This window comes from Podarcis tiliguerta, assembly GCF_965153285.1.
Source record: "Podarcis tiliguerta genome assembly, chromosome: 13".
In the NCBI taxonomy this organism is placed as follows: Eukaryota; Metazoa; Chordata; class Lepidosauria; order Squamata; family Lacertidae; genus Podarcis; species Podarcis tiliguerta.
In genome coordinates, this window is record NC_139546.1 from 30,286,588 (window position 1) to 30,306,582 (window position 19,995).

General features: G+C 45.3%; 1 protein-coding gene and 1 long non-coding RNA gene across 10 annotated transcripts; one reads left to right on the forward strand and one right to left on the reverse strand.

Moving 5' to 3' along the window:
- Positions 1 to 6,280: 6,280 nt before the first annotated feature.
- On the reverse strand, positions 6,281 to 19,950 carry LOC310663317 (uncharacterized protein). Of its 9 annotated transcripts, none has more exons than XM_083411064.1 (11): positions 19,629 to 19,950; positions 18,122 to 18,181; positions 16,404 to 16,430; positions 15,227 to 15,541; positions 14,569 to 14,679; positions 13,185 to 13,499; positions 11,549 to 11,737; positions 10,460 to 10,774; positions 8,814 to 9,815; positions 7,663 to 7,818; positions 6,281 to 7,253 (listed from the first exon to the last, which is right to left on the reverse strand). In XM_083411064.1, exons 2-11 carry the CDS (start codon positions 18,147 to 18,149, stop codon positions 6,850 to 6,852), a joined length of 2,862 nt encoding a protein of 953 aa, XP_083267190.1. In that variant the 5' UTR covers positions 18,150 to 18,181; positions 19,629 to 19,950; the 3' UTR covers positions 6,281 to 6,849. The 9 variants fall into 9 exon arrangements, with proteins under 9 accessions (XP_083267190.1, XP_083267196.1, XP_083267194.1 ...); XM_083411070.1 differs by lacking the exon at positions 19,629 to 19,950 and adding an exon at positions 19,297 to 19,480; XM_083411068.1 differs by lacking the exon at positions 15,227 to 15,541 and having other exon boundaries at positions 19,629 to 19,943.
- On the forward strand, positions 7,261 to 9,501 carry LOC310663449. Its single transcript, XR_014504490.1, has 2 exons — positions 7,261 to 7,521; positions 8,153 to 9,501. It is a non-coding gene; the product is annotated as an uncharacterized lncRNA (long non-coding RNA).
- Positions 19,951 to 19,995: the final 45 nt, after the last annotated feature.

Sequence of the window (19,995 nt, forward strand, 5' to 3'; positions counted from 1 at the left end):
TGATTCTATGAACTACCCACCCCCAGCCAGCCAATGCCAGGCTGGCCTCATGAGGAAGCTAGCTGGTATTTTTCCCAGCCCTTGCTAAATTCATGAACTTGTGAGTTTGCTCAAATCCTAACACTTCACTAAATGTAAAGATTATGCGTGGCCTGCCCCCACCCCAAATTCATATTGGTATATATCCCTCCCCGATAATAAGATACATAAGTATGCAAGGCAAATGTTGCCACTTCCTGGGAATGTCCAGATTCCTAATCCTTTGGTTGGGACCTGAATTCCTGAAGTCAATCAATTGTTGCTCTTAATCCCTAGCAGAGTAGCAAATGACTATCGTAATTAGCTGTATGCCCAATCTGTCAATTTTGCTGGCTTTCTATTCTCACCAGGGCCTGCAAAGAGGCAATCTTTGCCTTGTATGGCCAAGGTTTCCTGTGTGGGTACCACTGAGGCCCCTGTTGGGTACCGCAGAAGCTGGTGTTGGCATCCCTGTCCCATTGCAGAGGAGATAGCGACATTCTTCCCAGTGACGTCTCCAGGAGCTGTGAGAAGGAATGAAACGGCCAAGGGGCAGCACAGAGCAAAGAGGGTGGAGGGGAAAGAGGTATAAATAGATGTGTTGGGCTGTAAATAGTCCCCCTCTGTGGCCATGCTGAGTGAAGGCCTGATGACAGAAGGACGTTCAGCAACACTCCAGACGTAGGCCCAAGCAGCTGTTGCTTGGGGGCTACCCTTGGGGATAGCAGAGGGCAGGGCATTCATAGCTTCCAGTTGTACCTATTTGATTGGAATGGCATTTGCTTTCTCACTGTATGTACCAGCTGCTGCTTTGTACTCAGTTCATGTGTACTGCTGGAACATAGCCACTAAATGCTTTAATTATGACTGATAGAATTTGCCTTGAGTGTGGCCTGTGCAATGGAGTCTGCAGAAGACCCTGTGTGCTGACAGTATTCTTCCCTGAGAACAGTGCTGTTGCTGACATATTACTGGCTCAAGAGAGGTGTTTTGTCCTAGGGGAGAGGAAGCACTTATAGCTGCTTAGTAACTACCCAATACACTCCTCAACAGGACTTCGTTTCCCAAAAGAAGAGGGGTTAGGGCAGGAATTGCAATCATGGTACCCTCCAGATGTGGAATCGAGTCCTTGACCATTGGCTACACTGACTGGGTTGATAGCTTTGATAGTACAAAACATCTGGAGGGCACCACATTGGCTACCTTTATGTTAGGAGTGGGGGAGAAATTTGATTCACATTTTAAGACAAATTCAAGGTCTAAACCACAGAGCCTAGGGCTTGCCAATCAGAAGGTCAGCAGTTCAAATCCCTGTGACAGGGTGAGCTCCCATTGCTCGGTCCCTGCTCCTGTCAACCTAGCAGTTCGAAAGAATGCAAAAGTGCAAGTAGATAAATAGGTACCGCTTCAGCAGGAAGGTATAAATGGCGTTTCCGTGCACTGCTCTGGTTCACCATGCTGGCCACATGACCCAGAAGCTGTACTCCGTTTCCCTCGGCCAGTAAAGTGAGATGAGTGCCGCAACCCCAGAGTCAACCGCAACTGGACCTAATGGTCAGGGGTCCCTTTACCTTTAACTTTGACCTGATTTGCACTTTGTGAAACAATACAGGAACAGGGCTGCTCTTAGAAATTCTCTGTATTTTGCAATTCAACTCTCTAGCCAACTGATGTGTACAAAAATGCATAGACTAGGGTAAAGTGTACATAAAAATGCACGTATTAGTGAAAATAACATAGAAAAATGCATTATATTAGGGGAAATGACCTTGCAATAATGTATACAAAGCTGCATGCAAGTGTGTGTATGTATATTAGAAGAAATTCACACTAAAATGCTATGAATTTTCATAAGGACTTAAAACAACAACCATGAACTAATTTGGAAATGTGCGTCACTGAAATTAAGTTTGGAAGAATGAGAAACAGGCAGATTGGCAGATTCAGCCGTTCCTAGTTAGGGCTTAGGTTTTCCTGGAAAAAACACCTGCAATTATTATTAATATGATTAATAAGGACCATCAGTGTACATGGTGCTTTACAGAAAATACATAGGCAAAAATTAACATTTTAAGCCCCCAAGGAGCTGAAAATATAAAATAATCATGAAGATCTGTTTTTAAAATCATATGCTCCATTCTAGAACTCTTTCCATTACTTCCACATATAGAGAAAGATTACTGTAAATCATTACTTTGGATTTTTTCATATGCAGGACCCCTTTGGGAGGGCGCTTAGGACACCAAACCTATCCGCTGCATATGTCCTTGGAGTGTGCAGTGCCATGGACTTCATGCCACAACATGCCCCTCTGGTCCCCTCAAGGCTGGGACAGGTGGCGGGATTAGTTGCTAATGAGCGCTTACATAATGGGGTCAGGTGCGAGGCCCCTGTGGGGCCACCAGCTCATTGAACAGCAGCTCTGTCCTTATCAGGGTCTCTCGTGGCACCTGGGCTGCCACTCCCAACCCATGACGGAATGAATTAGCACCTCTCTTCTCCCTCCCATCCCTGGGCAGCAGCTGCACCTGACACGCCTCTCATTCTCTAATCACTGTGCTAAATATAATGCAGCTGACGGAGTCCTCAGTAGAGGGTCAATGGGATGTGTTCAAAGCCAACATGGCACCCCACCCCACCGTTCCTTTTGCATTCCCAGCACAGATGAGACATTTAAGTCAGTTAGAGCTAGAACCTGAAGGAAAATCTGTAAGGCAATCTTGACCCACTGAGGAGCAGGGGCAGGGTTGGAAATAATAATAATATTATTCATACCCCACCCATCTGGCTGGGTTTCTCTAGCCACTCTGGGCGGCTCCCAACAACAACAGCAACAATAAAAAGCAATAAAACATCAAACATTAAAAACTTCCCTAAAAATTTCGCTAAACAGGACTGCCTTCAGATGTCTTCTAAAAGTTAAATAGTTGTTTATTTACTGGACATCTAATGGGAAGGCTTTCCACAGGGCGGGTGCCACTACCAAGAAGGCCCTCTGCCTGGCAATACCTTAACCAACCAGAATATTGAAACCTTCCCAAAGCCTAGTTAGCACTTTCTCAGCTTTAGGAAGGAGATGCTAGGGTTCTAGAACCCTGCGAAAGCCTCACACCTTCCCAAAGCCTGGTACCTCGCATAGCATAGCCAGCTTTGGGGAGGCAGAACAAGGGCTGGGTGTGTGCCTTGCTTCCCTACCCCTCCCCACTCACAGGCCCACAACAAAGCAGTGTGTGGCCCATAGGTTCCTTGTTGAAGTACTTTTGTGGCCCACCTGGTGTCAAAAGTTGGGCCACCCTGATCAAGATCCTGCCTGGTTTTTTGTCACATCTTGAAAGGACTGACTTAGTAGCAAAGTGCAACCTTGGGGTTGTAACAGTAGCCTACTCTGATGTCACCTATGCTATTGTGATGCCATTAGCATGGTTGCCTGCATTGTGATGTCATCCCTCTGATGTTCATACCCTGTTACCATGGTTAGAGCAAAAATCATATGGCTTGTCTAGTCTCCAAGAGCAAACTTCATTCTGAACTCCGATTGCTACCTCTCACCTAGGGAGCCTGAGGGTCATCGAGTCCCAACACCTTGCAATGCAAGAATCTCAACTTTTGTGGGCATTCAAGCAAGTATTTGTGTACCAGTCGGGGGGATTTATATGTTTTATACAGTGGTATCTCAGGTGCGCTGTGGGTTAAACCACAGAGCCTAGGACTTGCTGATCAGAAGGTCAGCGGTTCGAATCCCCACGACGGGGTGAGCTCCTGTTGCTCGGTCCCTGCTTCTGCCAACCTAGCAGTTTGAAAGCACGTCAAAGTGCAAGTAGATAAATAGGTACCGCTCCAGCGGGAAGGTAAACGGCATTTCCGTGCGCTGCTCTGGTTCGCCAGAAGCGGCTTAGTCATGCTGGCCACATGACCTGGAAGCTGTACGCCGGCTCCCTTGGCCAATAAAGCGTGATGAGCGCTGCAACCCCAGTCGGCCACGACTGGACCCAATATCAGGGGTCCCTTTACCTTTACCTCAGGTTACATACGTTTCAGGTTACATACGCTTCAGGTTACAGACTCCGCTAACCCAGAAATAGTGCTTCAGGTTAAGAACTTTGCTTCAGGATGAGAACAGAAATCATGCTCCAGCGGTGCAGCAGCAGTAGGAGGCCTCATTAGCTAAAGTGGTGCTTCAGGTTAAGAACAGTTTCAGATTAAGAACGGACCTCTGGAACGAATTAAGTACTTAACCCGAGGTAAATGAGATGCAAGTTTTCCAATATACCAGACTTTCACAGAATAGCAAGAAAACAAAAATTAAACGTGTGTGTGACATGCCCAGACCTACCAGCAACCCACGGAGAAGCAACTCTCCAACAGAAGTAGGGGGTGTAGTTTTTTTTTACACCACACATGTAAAAAACAAAACCCTGCCTGCACAATGCTTCAGGATGTCCACAGTTGGGTAATGTGACCCTATCCGCAGATCAAGATACACTTGGATGAGAACACTGTGAATGACACTGAAAAAATGGAATACATTGAATACACAGATGGAATACATTGACACCAACACCTTTAAAGCCTTGGAGAATGAATAAACTGTCTTGCTATCGGACGTTGCTGTGAAGCAACTACTGTGGGCAGTAGATTCAGGGCTCATCCAGACTTGTATTTGTCCCACCACTTCCCCCCAGGAAAGCCCAATCTTTACCACTGAGTTGGAGCAAACGCCAATTTGCTCTGCTTTAGTACTAAAGAGCGGGTTTTTTTTGGGGGGGGGGGGAGTTGTAGAACAAAGGCAAAAGTGCATTGGCCCATGCTGTCTAGCCTTAGGACAAGTGAAAGTGTGGGCAAGCACCATTTTTTCCCTACAATTGGCACCTATGCACCACAAAAAGACAATGGTGCAAAAATGGTCTCAGACCACTGAGAAGGCTGGAACTAGGAAAAGACAGTTTTCCTCCAACTCATAGGGACTAAGATTCTACAGGTAATTTGCATAGACTCTGCTTATTGCAGCAAGCGGGAGAAGCAACTCCTCCAAGAAGATACCACCCTCCTTTGTTAGAACAGACAAAACGTCTAGCAGACCTTCAACAGCAGTGAGCTTAATGTCACCTGGAAAAGTCTCCAGCTTCTAGAAATCGGTAATATATTGCCTCTGAATGAAGGAAGCTTATTTTAATCTGTTACCATCATAAAAGCATAGAACTATAAATTTTGAAGGGACCCCAAGGGTAATCTAGTTCAACCCCCTGAAATGCAGAAATCTCAACTAAAGTATCCATGATGACAGATGGCCATCCAATCTCTGCTTAAAAACCTCCAATGAAGCCGAGTCCACCAGCTCCCAAGGGAGCCTGTTTCACTGTTGAACTGCTCTTACTGTCATAAAGTTCTTCCTGATGTTTAGTTGGAATCGCCTTTCTTGTAACTTGAAGCCATTGGTTTGTGTCCTACCCTCCAGAGCAGGAGAAAACAAGCTTGCTCCATCTTCCATGTGACAGCCCTTTAGATATTTGAAGATGGCTATCATATCTCTTCTAAGTCTCCTCTGTTCCAGGCTAAACATACCCAGCTCCTTCAACTGTTCCTCATAAGGCTTGGCTTCCAGACCCTTGATCATCTTGGTCACCCTTCTCTATTAAAATTTAAATTCTTAATACTTTCTCCATTAAAATGCATGGGACTTTATTAAGAGGCATGGGGGGGGGAGAGAGATTAGGTCCCTGACCCAGAGGCCATATGAACATGTGGCAAGTGTGAAATTTTGTTTATTTATGATAATGATACCATTTATCATCCTTATTGACATCACCAGCAAAACTCCTAATTCTAATGTATTGGATACATCTTTTTATTTTATTTTTACCAAAGTAAGCATAATGATTATAATTTAATTGTTTATTATTGCAGAGTTTTGTCCAACAGATTCAGACATTAGTGAAGGTGTCAGCTTCTCTCCTAAAATCATCCCTCTAGGTGACTTCTTACACTATTGTAGTAGTTCTATTAGGAGTAGGTTTAACTGATCAAATTGACTGGGGGAAGAGGATGGAAGTGATTTCAATTATGGAACTATGGAAGGGATTTCAATTATGGTTCTTGGGTTGTGTCTGTATGACATTGTGATGACATCTTGTGGTCGTTTCAGGAATCTACTTCTGAGACGGTGGATATACAGTATTACCAAAAAGAATACACCTAGTGCTTGGCTCCTGCCCTTTCCAGCCTTCTCTACTCGTTCCTCCCATTTTGCACAGGAATGATCACACAAAATTCAACAGTTTATTACATAGAAAGGTTCAATGACCAGCCTACACAAACAAATGAATGGAGTATTCATGAAGGCTTATGCTAAAATCCAAAATATTTTAGAAGATAATACTGATCAGGCCACCACACATCAATGTAAGCAATTATACAAACACTTATTTGAACATTTTTCTTAGCACAATCTAGTACCCAATCAATCTAGTACCCAATCATAATCGGTTCTGCATTTTTACCTTTGAAATTTCTATATCATGTTCATTTTCCAAAAAATCTACAAATCCGTTTGACTTCTGGATTTCAGACCATGCATCCTCCTGTGAACTGTGCAATTTTTCCCAATTTTACCATTCTCAGCACATTTTTCTAGTTAACTGCTTATAAATAGATCAACCAAAACCCCATAACCATTGGGGTAGAGGTCTCCTATAGTACCTTTTTGTAGCATGTATGACCTCTGCTTATGGCATATTTAATGGGATTTCATGGGAGGTGGGTTCACCTCATAGCAGACGTTTGACTTTAGTTGGCTTGAGAGGCAACTTCCTTTCCTTACAGAAAGTCCTATTTTCATTTTAAGGGCAGCTGGTTATGCATTTGGCCTTCATCCTGCGTATTTTGAGCTGAGGAAGACTGGGCAGCTGCTGGCTGCAGTAAGGTAGGCAGCACCCCCACAAGATGGTTCACAGAAGCTGCCAGCTCAGCCAGACTGCGGGCAAGAGCCTCTAGTTGAGAGCCCTGATGTTGAATGGCAGTAGAGAGGGAGCCTAGTTCCCCACGGAGACCTGTCATTGCATGGACCAAGTTTTCCAGGCCAGGTGGTGAACAGCAACAGCCTTGATCCTTTCCCCTTGAGTCTTGCCTAAAAGAGAAGTCCGAGGATGACTCGCTAACTGTAGCAGTGTGGGTGACAGATTCAGGCAAAGTGGTGTTTGGACCTGGTGCTTCAATCAAGCCTGGTGCGGAGGTGGTACCTATGTATTCGGAGAGACAGAAAATAACCAATGACAGTATTGTGCCTTGACACCATCACCCCAGTAGCCAGTAACAAGTATCCCCAAGGTGGTATATTTGCTCGTTATGTGATCAACTAAACTACAAAAACACAATGGCCATAGCTTGTGACTATGATCAATAAGCATAGCCAAAGGTATATAAAAGGAGGAAATTCTTCTGTGAAAACTGACTTTGTCCAGGAGGAAGTTCCATCCCTGACTACTGGACTTAAACATGGCCAGTGAGGTAAGTGAAACCCAATTCTGAACTTTTGAAAGCTACAGAAGGTGGGGAAATTGTTAATGATGCTCTGCGGTTTGGGAAGAGGCCTTCAAAGTAGGACCCTTTTCCTAGCCTCAGCTAGGAAGCTTTGTCTCTGATACTTACCAGCTCCTATTTCTGTGCTTCCTGAGCTCACCATACTATCCTCAAGCAGCCCATCTATAGAAACTGTATGTGACACTGTACTTTGGAGCAGAACAGTCGTATCATGAACATCTGTTTCAGCCAAAGAGGTCAAGACAGTGGGAGCAATGGTAGGCTCTGGTGCAAATGGAGAGGGAGAATGTGGTAACATTAAATGAGAGCAGCAGAGTTAAATAACACCCCCCCCCCAAAAAAAAGAGCAGGGTATGTTTGATCTTAGGAGGGTAGCTGAGGCTATCTCAGGCCCGTTCTCCATCAACTTGCCTGCCAAGAAAGTCTGGCAATTGCATAGGTTTCTGGAGGATATTCTACAAGGCATTCTTCATTCACAGAGAGCTGGGGCTCACCTTTAACCCTCATCAACTGAGAGAGCTAAAGGGGAAGGTATGTTCCTGCCTAATAAGCAGTTCAGGCATAATATAAGTAGTTCATGTGGTTGGGTGTCTACCAGCATCCATGCTCAGGCAGGAGCCCACCACAGACAGCTAACAGAGTCTCTACAGTTGCTGTCACTGCGAGGAGGGGTGCAGAGGGAGAAATGCTACATGGCAGCAGCAGCCTGCTCACCTTTCCCCTCTTGGGAGGGGAGAAAACACAGAGTAAGTGAACAATTGACCATTGAGCAGAACTCACCACATTTTCTGTTCCTCCTCCTCTTCCAGGCAATTCACCTGCCTTTTCTATTAGTTTGCATACACATCACACATTTAAAATATGCTATCATCTCCCCCCTCCTTTAGAATCCCGAGAATTGTAATTTACCCTTACAAAGCTACAGTTCCCAATATTCTTGGAGGAGAATGTGTGTGCATTAAATGTACTATGTGTACGCAGCCTTTGCCAGGCAAACAGGTTGATGGCAAAGGAGGGAAAAAAGATGGATCTGCTGCCAGCCACCCATCTGCCAACTGACTTTCTTGTCAATCTCCTCTGAGATTTTGCTTCAGAGGGAAAAGACAGGCAGGCGAACCAGTTTACTTTCCTGCTCTCTCCCTCTGGTGGTGAGAATGATGAGGAACAACCACTGCCCACACTATTTGACGGGCCCAAATGCAGATACTTTACCTGAGGCCCCTCAAAATCCTGGAGCTGACACTGAGGCAGCTACTCACCTGTGGGCCCCATGGTATGGGAATATGTGTGTGATTCCTCTTGTTGCTTCTGATCTGTGTTCTCTTCAGAATGTAAAGATTTGTGGTTTATGGATTCCATGTGGTTTACAGATGGTGCATTCTGTGTGGTTGCAGACAATTCCATCTCTCTTGCAACCTTCAAGACATTTGAGAACAGCAACAGCTCCTTTACTACATTATCAATTACATTCACTCTTTCAGGTTCCTGAACTGAACTGGAAGTGGTAGCCTGATCTGTAGCTGTGGGATTGGTAAGTTCTACCTTCTGTACTGAGGGCACTTTAAATGCAATGTCCCATTCCTTAGACTGCACTACCTCTGTTGCAAGTGTTAGGCCTGGTTCAACTATGGGCAGTCCTGTTCCTGTTGAGCTTGTTGTCGCTGTTTCTTCCTCAGATTCCAGTTCCTGCATGGCTAAGGTTGGCTGAAACTCAGCTGTGGAGGGGGTGGGGGTTTGTCCCAATCCATGTGTTTGTGGCCTTGTATTGGGGGTTCTGGTTGACTCTGTCCCCTGAACGTGCTGCAGGATCTCTAGATTAAGTGTTGCTTTATCTATATTCCACAGGCTTATTGTCTCTGTTTCTCTTTCAGATACCAGATCCAGTGTGGCTGAGGTTGACAGAGATTCAACTGAGGCATAAATGGGCTCTTGTCCCCTTTCCTGTGAGGATGGTTCTATCTTTGGAGTGTTGCTTGACTCCACCTCTTGGATGTGCTGCACGGCTTCTGTATTAGTGGTTGTTTCAATTCTGTTGAAGGGGCTCGCTTGCTTTTGCTCCTTTTCCAGTTCGAGCTCCACAGTTTGTGTGGTTAGGATTGGTGCTTCAGGGAACTCTAGCTCCCAGCTGGCTGAAAACTCCTGAGTAGTTGGGCTGGTCTCAGCCACATCCAAGACACTTTGCCCTGGATTAATGGTTGTAGCAGGTGCAGCTATCTTTGAATTGCTTGATGAGTTTGGCAATGACAGACTCTTCCACCTGCCTGAAAATACAGAAGGTGTTCCTACATCACCGACTAAAATTACTTTAACAGTCGTTTCTTCTTGGCGGGGAATTATAGCAGTGCAGGGAGAATTCTCAGCACCCTCACCTAAATAGATTCCCAAGATGGAAAGCCATAGCAATTAGGCTGCCATAAAACCAATATACTCCTGCCAACCTAGCAGTTCAAAAGCACATCAAAGTGCAAGTATAAATAGGGAAGGTAAACGGCATTTCCAGCGCTGCTCTGGTTCGCCAGAAGTGGCTTAGTCATGCTGGCCACATGACCCGAAAGCTGTACGCTGGCTCCCTTGGCTAATAAAGCGAGATGAGCACCGCAACCCCAAAGTCGGTCATGACTGGACCTAATGGTCAGGGGTCCCTTTACCTTTACCTAAAACCAATATAAGTCTTTAGTACTGTATATAAGGTGCTTGCTGGAGTCTCCAGAATGAAACTGGGTTTAGCCCATTTGAAATTGTTACTGCTTTCCCCCCAAGGACATTGAATTTTCTATTATTGGCTTATTCACAAGTTCAGGGTTCTCTCTCCTAAATATGGCATATCTCATAATGTTTTGGAACCAGGCAAATGGACTCACTGAACATGACTGGGAATCAGCTGGTAAATTGAGTTGTTCCCTACCTGTGCAGATGACTGAAGCATCTTCATGATGATTGCAGTTATGCGTCCCCCATGGCTGGGAGCGGCAGTTCTGTAGAGTGAACTCTGCCCCAGTGCAGTTGACATCATCCAACCAGATAGGTCCAGATCCTGGCCCATATCTTGCATTACCAGGGCTGAGAAGAGGGGCCCCACAGCCCAACTCGCGGCACACCACTGCCGCGTCCACCAGATCCCAGCCATCATCGCATACCGTGCCCCAGTAATCTTGATACAGAACCTCTACCCGTCCAGCACAGGATCCAGGGCCTCCTTGCAGCCGCACCTGCCACTGGCCTGAGTTTAAAAGCATATGAAGAGGAAATGTTTATAGGATAAGAGATCACAGATCTCTCACTTGTAAACCATGGTCCTTCCCTTTGAGGTTCTCAGTTCATTCTAGTGAATCCCAAAGGCCTCTATTTTTTATAATGATGATATCGCTTTTCTCACAAAAGTGACCCAAAGCAACTTACAGCCACAGTATAAACATTAAAACAAATTAAAGCACAAATAAATAAACATCTAAACACAGTATCATTGCAAGGAATCCAGATACCATGACTATGCAGCCCATGTCCCCTGAAAGCAGTTCAAGACAAAACTAGATGCCATGTGGAAGATCCATGATTGGATCTCCCCAAATTTTGTCATTTACTCAAATGAAAGTGGAGTCGTACCTGTTTGCTTAGGTAGCAGCAGGTGGGGGAATGGAGGGGCCCTATGTTTTAACTTGACCTTCACTCATGTTTTCAAGGGGGCCATAAAACAAGTAAAACATGCTGTATAATGTGATAACTTCCTTGAGCACTGAGATGTCACAACTGAATTTTGTTTCATAATTCTTCATTTGAAGTTCAACCAGTGACTCAATCTCTGCTCCCTTTTTCAAGGGGTTTGTTAAAGCAAAGATGCAAAATCTGTTGTCATGTAATATCTTTTGTCACTTAGATTGTGTTTTCATAGTTGTTAATTATATTGGCACCCCCATTTCAAACAAGAAACAACACCTGTGCAAATTGCCTGGGAGTCAATGATGGACATAAACACCTACCTCTCTCTGCTACTCACCATCTGGCACTGTTTCCTTTTGGCTCTTTTCTATTTGTAACGCTTCATTAGCTACAGTTGTTTCTTGGTTCCCTGTAGGCTGAGTAGGACGGGGAATTCTTTTAGGGGCTATATACCGGCGCCTCTGGGGTGCCAAGGTCCTTGTGAGCATGGCCACATGCTCTTCCACCATGGCCAGGGGCATCTCACCTGTGAGGAGATGATACACCATGTGACATAGACACAGCACATACAAAGGAAGCTTCAGTGCAACCATAGCCCCGCACAATAATTTAGAGCAAAATTAATACTGGTATAATCATTAGCTTCTCCCTTGGGTGCTGGATGTCTTTGAGTGGGTTGGGTTGCTCCTGTTGCTTGGGAAGGCAGAAAACCATTTGCTTCAGAGGAATTTCTCAACTCTGTCTTCCTGTTGAAGCCTCAGTATTCCTGATGAAGTCTGGAATTCCAATACTGCAAATCAAAACTGGCTGAAGACACATGACCAAGCCTGAGATTCCTAATCTCAGAATTATAAGAAGCAGCACTCAGTCTATAGTGCAAGCATGACCTGAGTGTGGAAGAACACTCTGGGATCAACACATACCTGATCACCGGTGTTATAGGACTATAGTCTCTGACCACTTACTGACAGCCTGTGATCAAGATAACAAAAAGTGTCCAAGAAGTATGAGCAGCTTGAGACAAGAATGTAATAGCCATGGCAGAAGACACTTAATTTCCCATCCAATGTATCATTAGCTTTAGTACACCCCACTGTGAGATATCCAGTACTTAAAGAAAAAGGTAGTATTGGTCTTACTGTGAAAGCTGTTGCACAGGTCACATCCTAATAGTGGTTATTTCACACTGTTTCTTATATTGCTAGCTAACTTGTAGTCCTGACATCCAGTATTACCAGAGCCCATACTCTTCTATAATCTCTTCTGTTGCTTATACATACACGTGTGTGTGTGTGTGTGTGTGTGTGTGAGAGAGAGAGAGAGAGAGAGAGAGAGAATTTAGCTCAGCCATGGAACTGAGGCTTCAACAGGAAGAGAGAGCATACAACATGGTTTCCTGCCTTAACGAGCAACAGGAGAAACACATCTCACTTGGAGACATCCACACACCAAATGAGAAATAATTTTCACAGTAAGACCAATGCTACCTTTCCATGGCCAGAGTACAGTGGAACCCCGTGTTGCGTACCGTCCTCCTTGCAAACGCTTCGGGTTACGAGCTCCACTAACCCGGAAGCAGATGCTTCCGGTTGCGAACTTTGCCCCGGGATGTGAGCGAAAGTTGCGCGCCGGGAGTGCAGCAGCAGTGGGAGGCGCCATTAGCGAAAGCGTGCCAAATGTTACGAGTGGTTTCGGCTTAAGAACAGACCTCTGGAATGAATTACCGTAAGTTTGTAACCGGAGGTACCACTGTATACCAATGGTATATCTACACCAGCTTTATAACTCATATCTTTCACCAGCTTTATAACTCATGGCTTCATCCAACTGATCCTAGAAATTGCTGTTGGGATGGATGCTAAGGGATGGATGATTGAGATTCCTAGCCTCTGGAATCCTCACAAAACCAGAATTCTCAGAATTTCCTCAGAAGTCTGAATGATTAAGTGTAAATAATGCTACAGTTCTCTCACCAGAACACACAGCCCCAGCATCTTCACTGTGTCGGCAGTTGGTTGTCCCCCAAAGGCTGGTATGGCACTCCGACAACATTGACTCTTCTCCTTGGCACTGTACATCATCTAGCCAGATGACACTGCTCCCCTCACCAAAGAAGGCACCGCCTGGTGCTGCCAGCGCCTCCCCACAGTCCAGCTCCCGGCAGACCACAGCAACATCCAGAAGGTCCCACATGTCATCACATACTGTGCCCCATTCCCCTTCATGAAACACCTCCAGTCGGCCAGAACAGCGGCTTCTGCCACCCACGAGACGTAGAGCAGGGGTCCCTGGAGGGGGAAAGGGGGAGAGGAGATTAAGAGAAGCTATAGCACCTGGAGAGCCCAAAAGTGGGGCATGGGGTTCTCCCATCTTACAGCCTAACTGTTTTTTCAAGGAAAATTAGTCCAAATTTCTGATTGGGCACTAAAGCAAATGCTGAAGCCCACTAACCTTAAGGCAAGTGGAACTGAACTGTCTCCAGCCCAAGCCACAATCTGAATGCCACTCTCCATTTTATTTCTAGATGAAAGCCCACAACTGTTGTGCAACTAAAGCAGGAAAGGGACACCTTGGGCCTCTAGAACTTTTCCTAGGCTATGACCTACCCTTCTCTGGTTCTGTTTTACACCCTTGATTGCTTTTCCCTAAGTATAATATCTTGAATTGACCTGGATGGAGATGTGAGTGGGGGGGGGGGCGGACTTTCTGAGTTTTCATGTCTGGAATGTACAATGCTAAGTGCCCAGTACAATGTTAAGCGCCCAGTTTTGCCCCTGACCCCACTCACTACTGGTATGTGGCTCCTGGAAGGTTCCCCATGAGCAAATGTGGTCCATGGACTGAAAAAGGTTCTCCACCTCTGAGCTAAATAATGGCTTTTTATTCAGTATAGAAAGTGTCTTGTGAAACCAACAGACTTTTCCTTCTTCCGTACTACATTTTTTCTCTCCCTTTTCTCCATGATTACTTGGCACAATGATAGAATAAAAAAATTGGTATGGTTGCCACTTTGCTCCTGTGCCCGAATCAAACAGCTCCTGTGCCTTAACAAATTCATAAAAATGTAGCAGAAGAAGCTCTCAGGCTAAGTTAAAGCTGAGCTAGAAAAAGGAAGCAAGCTTGATCTTCTTAGATCACTGGTTTTCAACTGGTGGGACTGGACCCACTAGTGGGTTGCAACCTGATCCAAGGTGTGTTACAACAGGAGCACTGCCACCATGCAAATATATGGCAGAAGATTTAATAAATGGGTCCCCAGAACCCATCCCCACAATCTCTTTTAACCCTACTTTAGAGATGGATATTGTTCAGCTAAACGATGAAAGTGGTGCACTTCAGGGATGCCTGCACACTCACCCTCAGCAGGTGCAGAAGATATGAGTGGTCTTGCTGTCGTTACTGCTTTCATGTTGCCCCATCTGAATGCCGGTTGAGGGGGGAAGGCAGTAAGAGGAGCAAAGCGCTGAGCTGCCAAGGGAGATGAGAGAAATGAACGTGCTGGTTGGTCCAGTATGCTACAAAACACTTAGGTCCCTTTTCCTCAGGGATAGAACAATAGTTATTAAACACCTAAACTTGCCTCCAGGTCTATGCTTGGACCCAATCGCAACAAGCAGCCTTAATTTTAAAGAGCTGGCTGGATACATTCCCCCATACTGTCAAAAGGTGAGACTGCAGAGCTTTCAGTTAAAGGGAGTTCACAGGTAGGCCTTTTTAACTAAGCAGAGCAGTATGAATTATACAGAGGAAAGGCAGGGGTCATTTAATGAATTTGCAAGCGTCACCCCCTGACTCCCACAAGTTTAGCCAAATGTAACTTTATACAAACATGTCTTCCAATAATTCAAGTGCTGAATTTATCTTTAAACATCCTCTTGTTGGATGCTTTAAATTGGACTGTACAGAGATGTGTCTGTGCGACAACAACCCGTTTGCTTGAAGCAATCAACTCTGTGGGAAAGTAAGCTTTCATCAGAGTTCATCTGGTGAAATTTCTGAATCACAAGAGTCCTACCTGAGCATATGGCACTGGCATCCTCCTCATGGGTGCAGACATGCTTGCGAAACCCAATATGGGGGCAGGAGTGCAGGTATTCCTCAGTGCCCATGCAGCGCACCTCATTCAGCCAGATGGGTCCAGGTCCTTCACCAAACCAGGCCCCATGGGGTGCTGAAAGGGCAGCCCCACAGTCTAGCTCTCGACACACCACAGCTGCGTCCTGCAAATCCCAACTGTCATCACACACTGTCCCCCATTCACCCTGGTGGAACAGTTCCACCCGTCCTGCACAGAGGCTTGGGCCTCCAGACAGACGCACTGGAAAGGAACCTGCCAGGAGGAGAAATAATCAAAGTCAAGGAGAGACCTGTCTTATCTCTTTCTCCCACTTAAGTAGGCAGTTCTGAAATTTGATATCCCACATCCCCATCCTGACATCTCCTCTCTTGATCTGATTATCAAATCAGTTTTCACCTTTCCTAAACAATGCCCTTGGCTCTTAAGGCCATCTCCCCCAAGGCCAGAACTATAGCAAGATCAAATCAATAGTGTTTGTAAACATGCTATTCTCATTTGCACACTAATGAAAAATAACAGAAGTTTTCCCCTTGGAAAATGATGGGGAGCACAGCATGTAATAAATTGTCAGCCTATTCTACATCTAATTATGCAGGACACAGGGGACCTGCAACAAAATGCTGCAGTGTGGAGTTCTCCTGTTCACAGTGCCAGTATTCCATTCAGTTCCCCTTCCCATCCAGTTTTCTAGGTTATTGTTTTCTAAGGGTTTGAGGGTGGTTTTTATTTACTTCTGCAAGCCTTCTGAAATGTTCATCTAGTGCACGGACGGTGTTGTTTAGCCTGCACAGCACAAGCACTCCGGCCTGAACATTGAAAATAGAAGGAATGATGATAGCATCTCAGGCTGTGGAGAAAGGCCATAGCTCAGTGGTAGGAAATCTGTCTTGCATGCAGAAGGTCCCAGGATCAATCCCTGACATCTCCAAATAGTTATGGGAGAGACTCCTCCTTGAAGCCCCGGAAAGCAGCTGCCAGTCAGTGTTAGGCAATACTAAGCTAGACTGAGCAATTATCTGACTCGGTGTAAGGCAGCTAAGCTTCCTATCTTCCCAACCTGGAGGTCACTGGAGGAAGCAAAGGGGAAAGAGACAGAGATTGCTTTCCGTTTTACCTGTGGCATGAAGTCTCAGGAAGGCAACTGCAAAAACAAGGCAAGAGGTTTCAAATGAGATTAAGCTCAAGTGGAAGGTTAGTTCTACTGGTGTAAACATTCTGGGCTGTGTCCTCAAGATCACAACAGGCTGCCAAGCCCTGGCAGAGATGGATCTAGGTAGATATTTTCATGCCCATGGGAGAGCCAGAGCCAGAGCCAGAAAATAATATTTGGAGGGTTAAACAAATAAAAAGGTGTGTATTAACCCATACTACCTGGGACTTCTTCCTATAAAATAAGAGCAAAGTCTGAGCCTATCCACAACGGAAAAGTCTATTTCTGCATCTTCCATCCCTGTCCTCACCCTAATCTCACTAACTTTTCTTTCCTGAGTCTCCTAACCACTGCTGATACTATTCCACACTTTATTTAACTCCTGTTTTTTTTTTTTTTTAAAAAAAAAAGACAAGATTGGCTCTCAATATTAGGGATGTGCTGAGGTGTTTATGGGTCCTGGTCCTAGGCTCCTTCCTTCCTCCAGAGGGAGCGGATAGAGGCAGCTACTGGCGGCAAATAAATATGGTAGCCCAATGGCCTTCTCCAATGGACTCTGATTCCAACAGACTCCAACCGCCTTGGAATGCTCCTGTCAATCACAAGCAGCTGTTCACCAATACTCTTTAAAATACCTAGAGCATTACACCAGCTTCTTTAACTCCTACTACTCTTTATCAGCCTTTTGTACTCTTAACTTACAAAGGCTATAGGGAAGGATTTTGGATGTTATTCACATGTTCAGAGCACAGTTATGGATCAGTGGTGGGGAGTCTTTCTTCTGTCAAGGGGTGGGATAATCTGTTAGGGGCCACATGCCAGAATAAAGACAGACCCCTCTTGCCAGAGGTCTGAACTGCCTGCCTGCCTGTAGGAGGGATCATGAAGATCATCTATTCCAACTCCCTGCGGTGCAGGAATATTTTGCCCAATGTGGGACTTTTCACAAAATATAAAATGCCATTAACAACATCTATTCTAAATATGGTCAAACTACCTCTCTGCTTTCTGGAACTTGTCCCTGTCATGTCTTTCAGGGAGATACAGGGAATGTCTTTTTAAAAAATGTGTTCTGCAGATTTCAAACTTTGGGGGTAATACATTGATTTCAGTAAATGGACACAACATATCAGTACACTGCTTCTCTTCCATCCCTCCATTCACAGTAAATGGGGACAATAAAAGTTTCAGAACAGGCTTGAGTTGCAGCTTTTCTATATAAGTGCAACCAGATCCGTTATGAGAGTCATCATTCTTCAGGCTTTTTAAAAAAGTAAACTAGTACAGTCAGTTTACTAACAGTCCCTTGTTTCAGAAACCAATACAGATCAGGCTATTGCAGAGTAAATGAATGTACAACATGTATTTTAGATGGAGAAAAGATTTCCCAATGTGCAAGTAGGTGGTGGGGGAGGCAAACAGAGCTGCTTTGTGAAAGCAAAGATGCTATTTATGCTGCAGTGTTGCAGACACTATTGCACTGACCTGAGTAGGCTTCTTTTCAATGCTTCTCAAGTAGAACTCATTCCCTGCTCAGACATCTTGGTCCCCAATAAGCAAACCCCACAATTTCTGATGTGGAAACTCTTAGCCCCCTGCTCCTTGGCAGGACCAGCTGTTCACAAGATAATTCAGAGTTGCATCCAGGAATTGGGGTTGGCTGTGCAGAGGGCAACACTCACCCAGAAGAAACAAGAGGCGTTGTTGCATTGTCTTAGTGGCCGGTTCTGCGTCCTGGTCAGCTGTAAAGGAAACTCTGTAAATCAGAGGCGTTTTTTATTGCCGGCAGAGGACCCAGGCAGTGAGTCAGCCAGGCAGAAAAGAGTGGGAAACACCCCTGCTTGCTCTGGGTCATGTAGCCTCCAATCTGCAGCCTGGGAAGAGGAAAGAGCCAGAGTGGAGGAGACCGATAGGAGGTGTTTCGACAATCCTGGGAGAGCCACATTTGTGCAAGGATTTTCAAAGGAACAACATTGGTAGTAGCACTTCTGAAATGGTGTGTTCTGGCTACAAGAGGTATAAGCTCTCAAAGACTTAAAGGCCTGGTTTCATTCAATGCAGTATTTCTTTTGCATTTCCAGTCCACTTGTGTGCAGAGGTGGGGAGAAAGAGTGAAAACATTTTCCAGAGCCACACCTCATCGCTAGCCATCCCTTGCACATTTTCCTCAATCCTATTTCATTCCCCATCCCTTACTTTGTCCCCCCCCCCCTTTTGTAGAAGAGGCAGGCACCTCTTCTGCACCTTTAGCAGTATCACACAAGTGAATGTTTTTCCATGAGGCCTCCGTCCAAACTTCCGCTGCTGGAACTTCTGTCATGTGCTGGAGAAAAGATGGTAAACTTACACAAATGCTTTTTCTACCCTTTCCCACTGTCCCTATTTATCTTAATTTTCTACCTCAACACATCTCCCACACCCTCTGGCTTTGTTTCCACTTCCTTCAACTTCCTTTCTACCTGGCCTCACTGCCCCTTTCCTTTAATACACTGATGAATTAAATCCAACCATTGCTTCCCACTGAGTTCCACAACTGTTTTTTTCAACACACACTTAAGTCCTCCCCTCAGCCATTTCCCTGACCAGTTCCCCCTTCTCAGAGGGCAAACAGCAGCTGGAGAGAGGTCCACCATTTTCACTGAAGAACAGAGCTCGGGTGACTATCCCTTCCCCTTCCGTTGCCCTTTTCAAATGAATTGGTGGTTATGTTTCAAAGGAAGAAGTGTTGGAATATCACTTTGCAAAACTGCTGTGTAACATGTTGTTTGTCCCTACCCTCATTTCACAAGTATTAGAGCTGGGTTTGGTGCAAGTACTCTTCCTCTGTTTGCTATCTATAAAATGGCATCTTACCCACCAAGATAACAGTGGTTGACTTGTTCATTCAACGTGGGATAAACATGGGGAGACACCAAGTCAGCTGCCACAAGCTCCTTGGAAGAAGGGCAGAGTACAAATGAGAGAGCATGGAAACCATTCTGACAGGGTTCTGTGGTACTGTGGCCCCTGCTTGAGGCCCACAGATCTGTGGAAGTTCCTGCGCTTCACGATATTCCGAGCTTCCTTATCTTCACACCCACACAGGGATGAAATGCAGACTGACGCCGGTTGGAAGCACAGCAGCAGCAAAGCAATAGCCAAATCTATCCACAGGGAAAGCATGTCACAGGAAATATGAGTCACACCCACCATCCCAGAGAAGCAGCTGGTCTGCTTGTATTTAGGAAAAGAGGAACAGAAACAGTCAAGATGAGGTTGTGTCTGGGGGAAATCACAATGGAGGTATCACCAGAAACATGAACCTAGGCCCTGCGGCTTTGAGCGAGCCTGGGGGACCCAGTGGTGGCTATTCCTAGTTTATGGGATGCACCCATTGCTCCAACAAGAATTTCTGTTACTGGGTTGGTTCCATGGTTTCTAGCACAATAACTGGTAACCATAGCAACCCAGCACTGCACAGCTAAACATTCCAGACTAATTTAGAGCAGCGGCAGGCTACTTTGGGGAAGATGACCAGTAAAATATAGTTAAGTGCATAGTTGCTAGGATCTTTTGT

Coding starts and splice junctions, on each gene's coding strand:
- LOC310663317 (XM_083411062.1), bottom strand. CDS start 16,503: ATGTTTACACCAGTAGAACTAACCTTCCACTTGAGCTTAATCTCATTT. Junction 9,816..10,459: donor TGCTTCAGTCATCTGCACAG/GTAGGGAACAAC, acceptor CTGTATTTTCAG/GCAGGTGGAAGAGTCTGTCA. Junction 7,819..8,813: donor CCATACCATGGGGCCCACAG/GTGAGTAGCTGC, acceptor CATTTGCACCAG/AGCCTACCATTGCTCCCACT.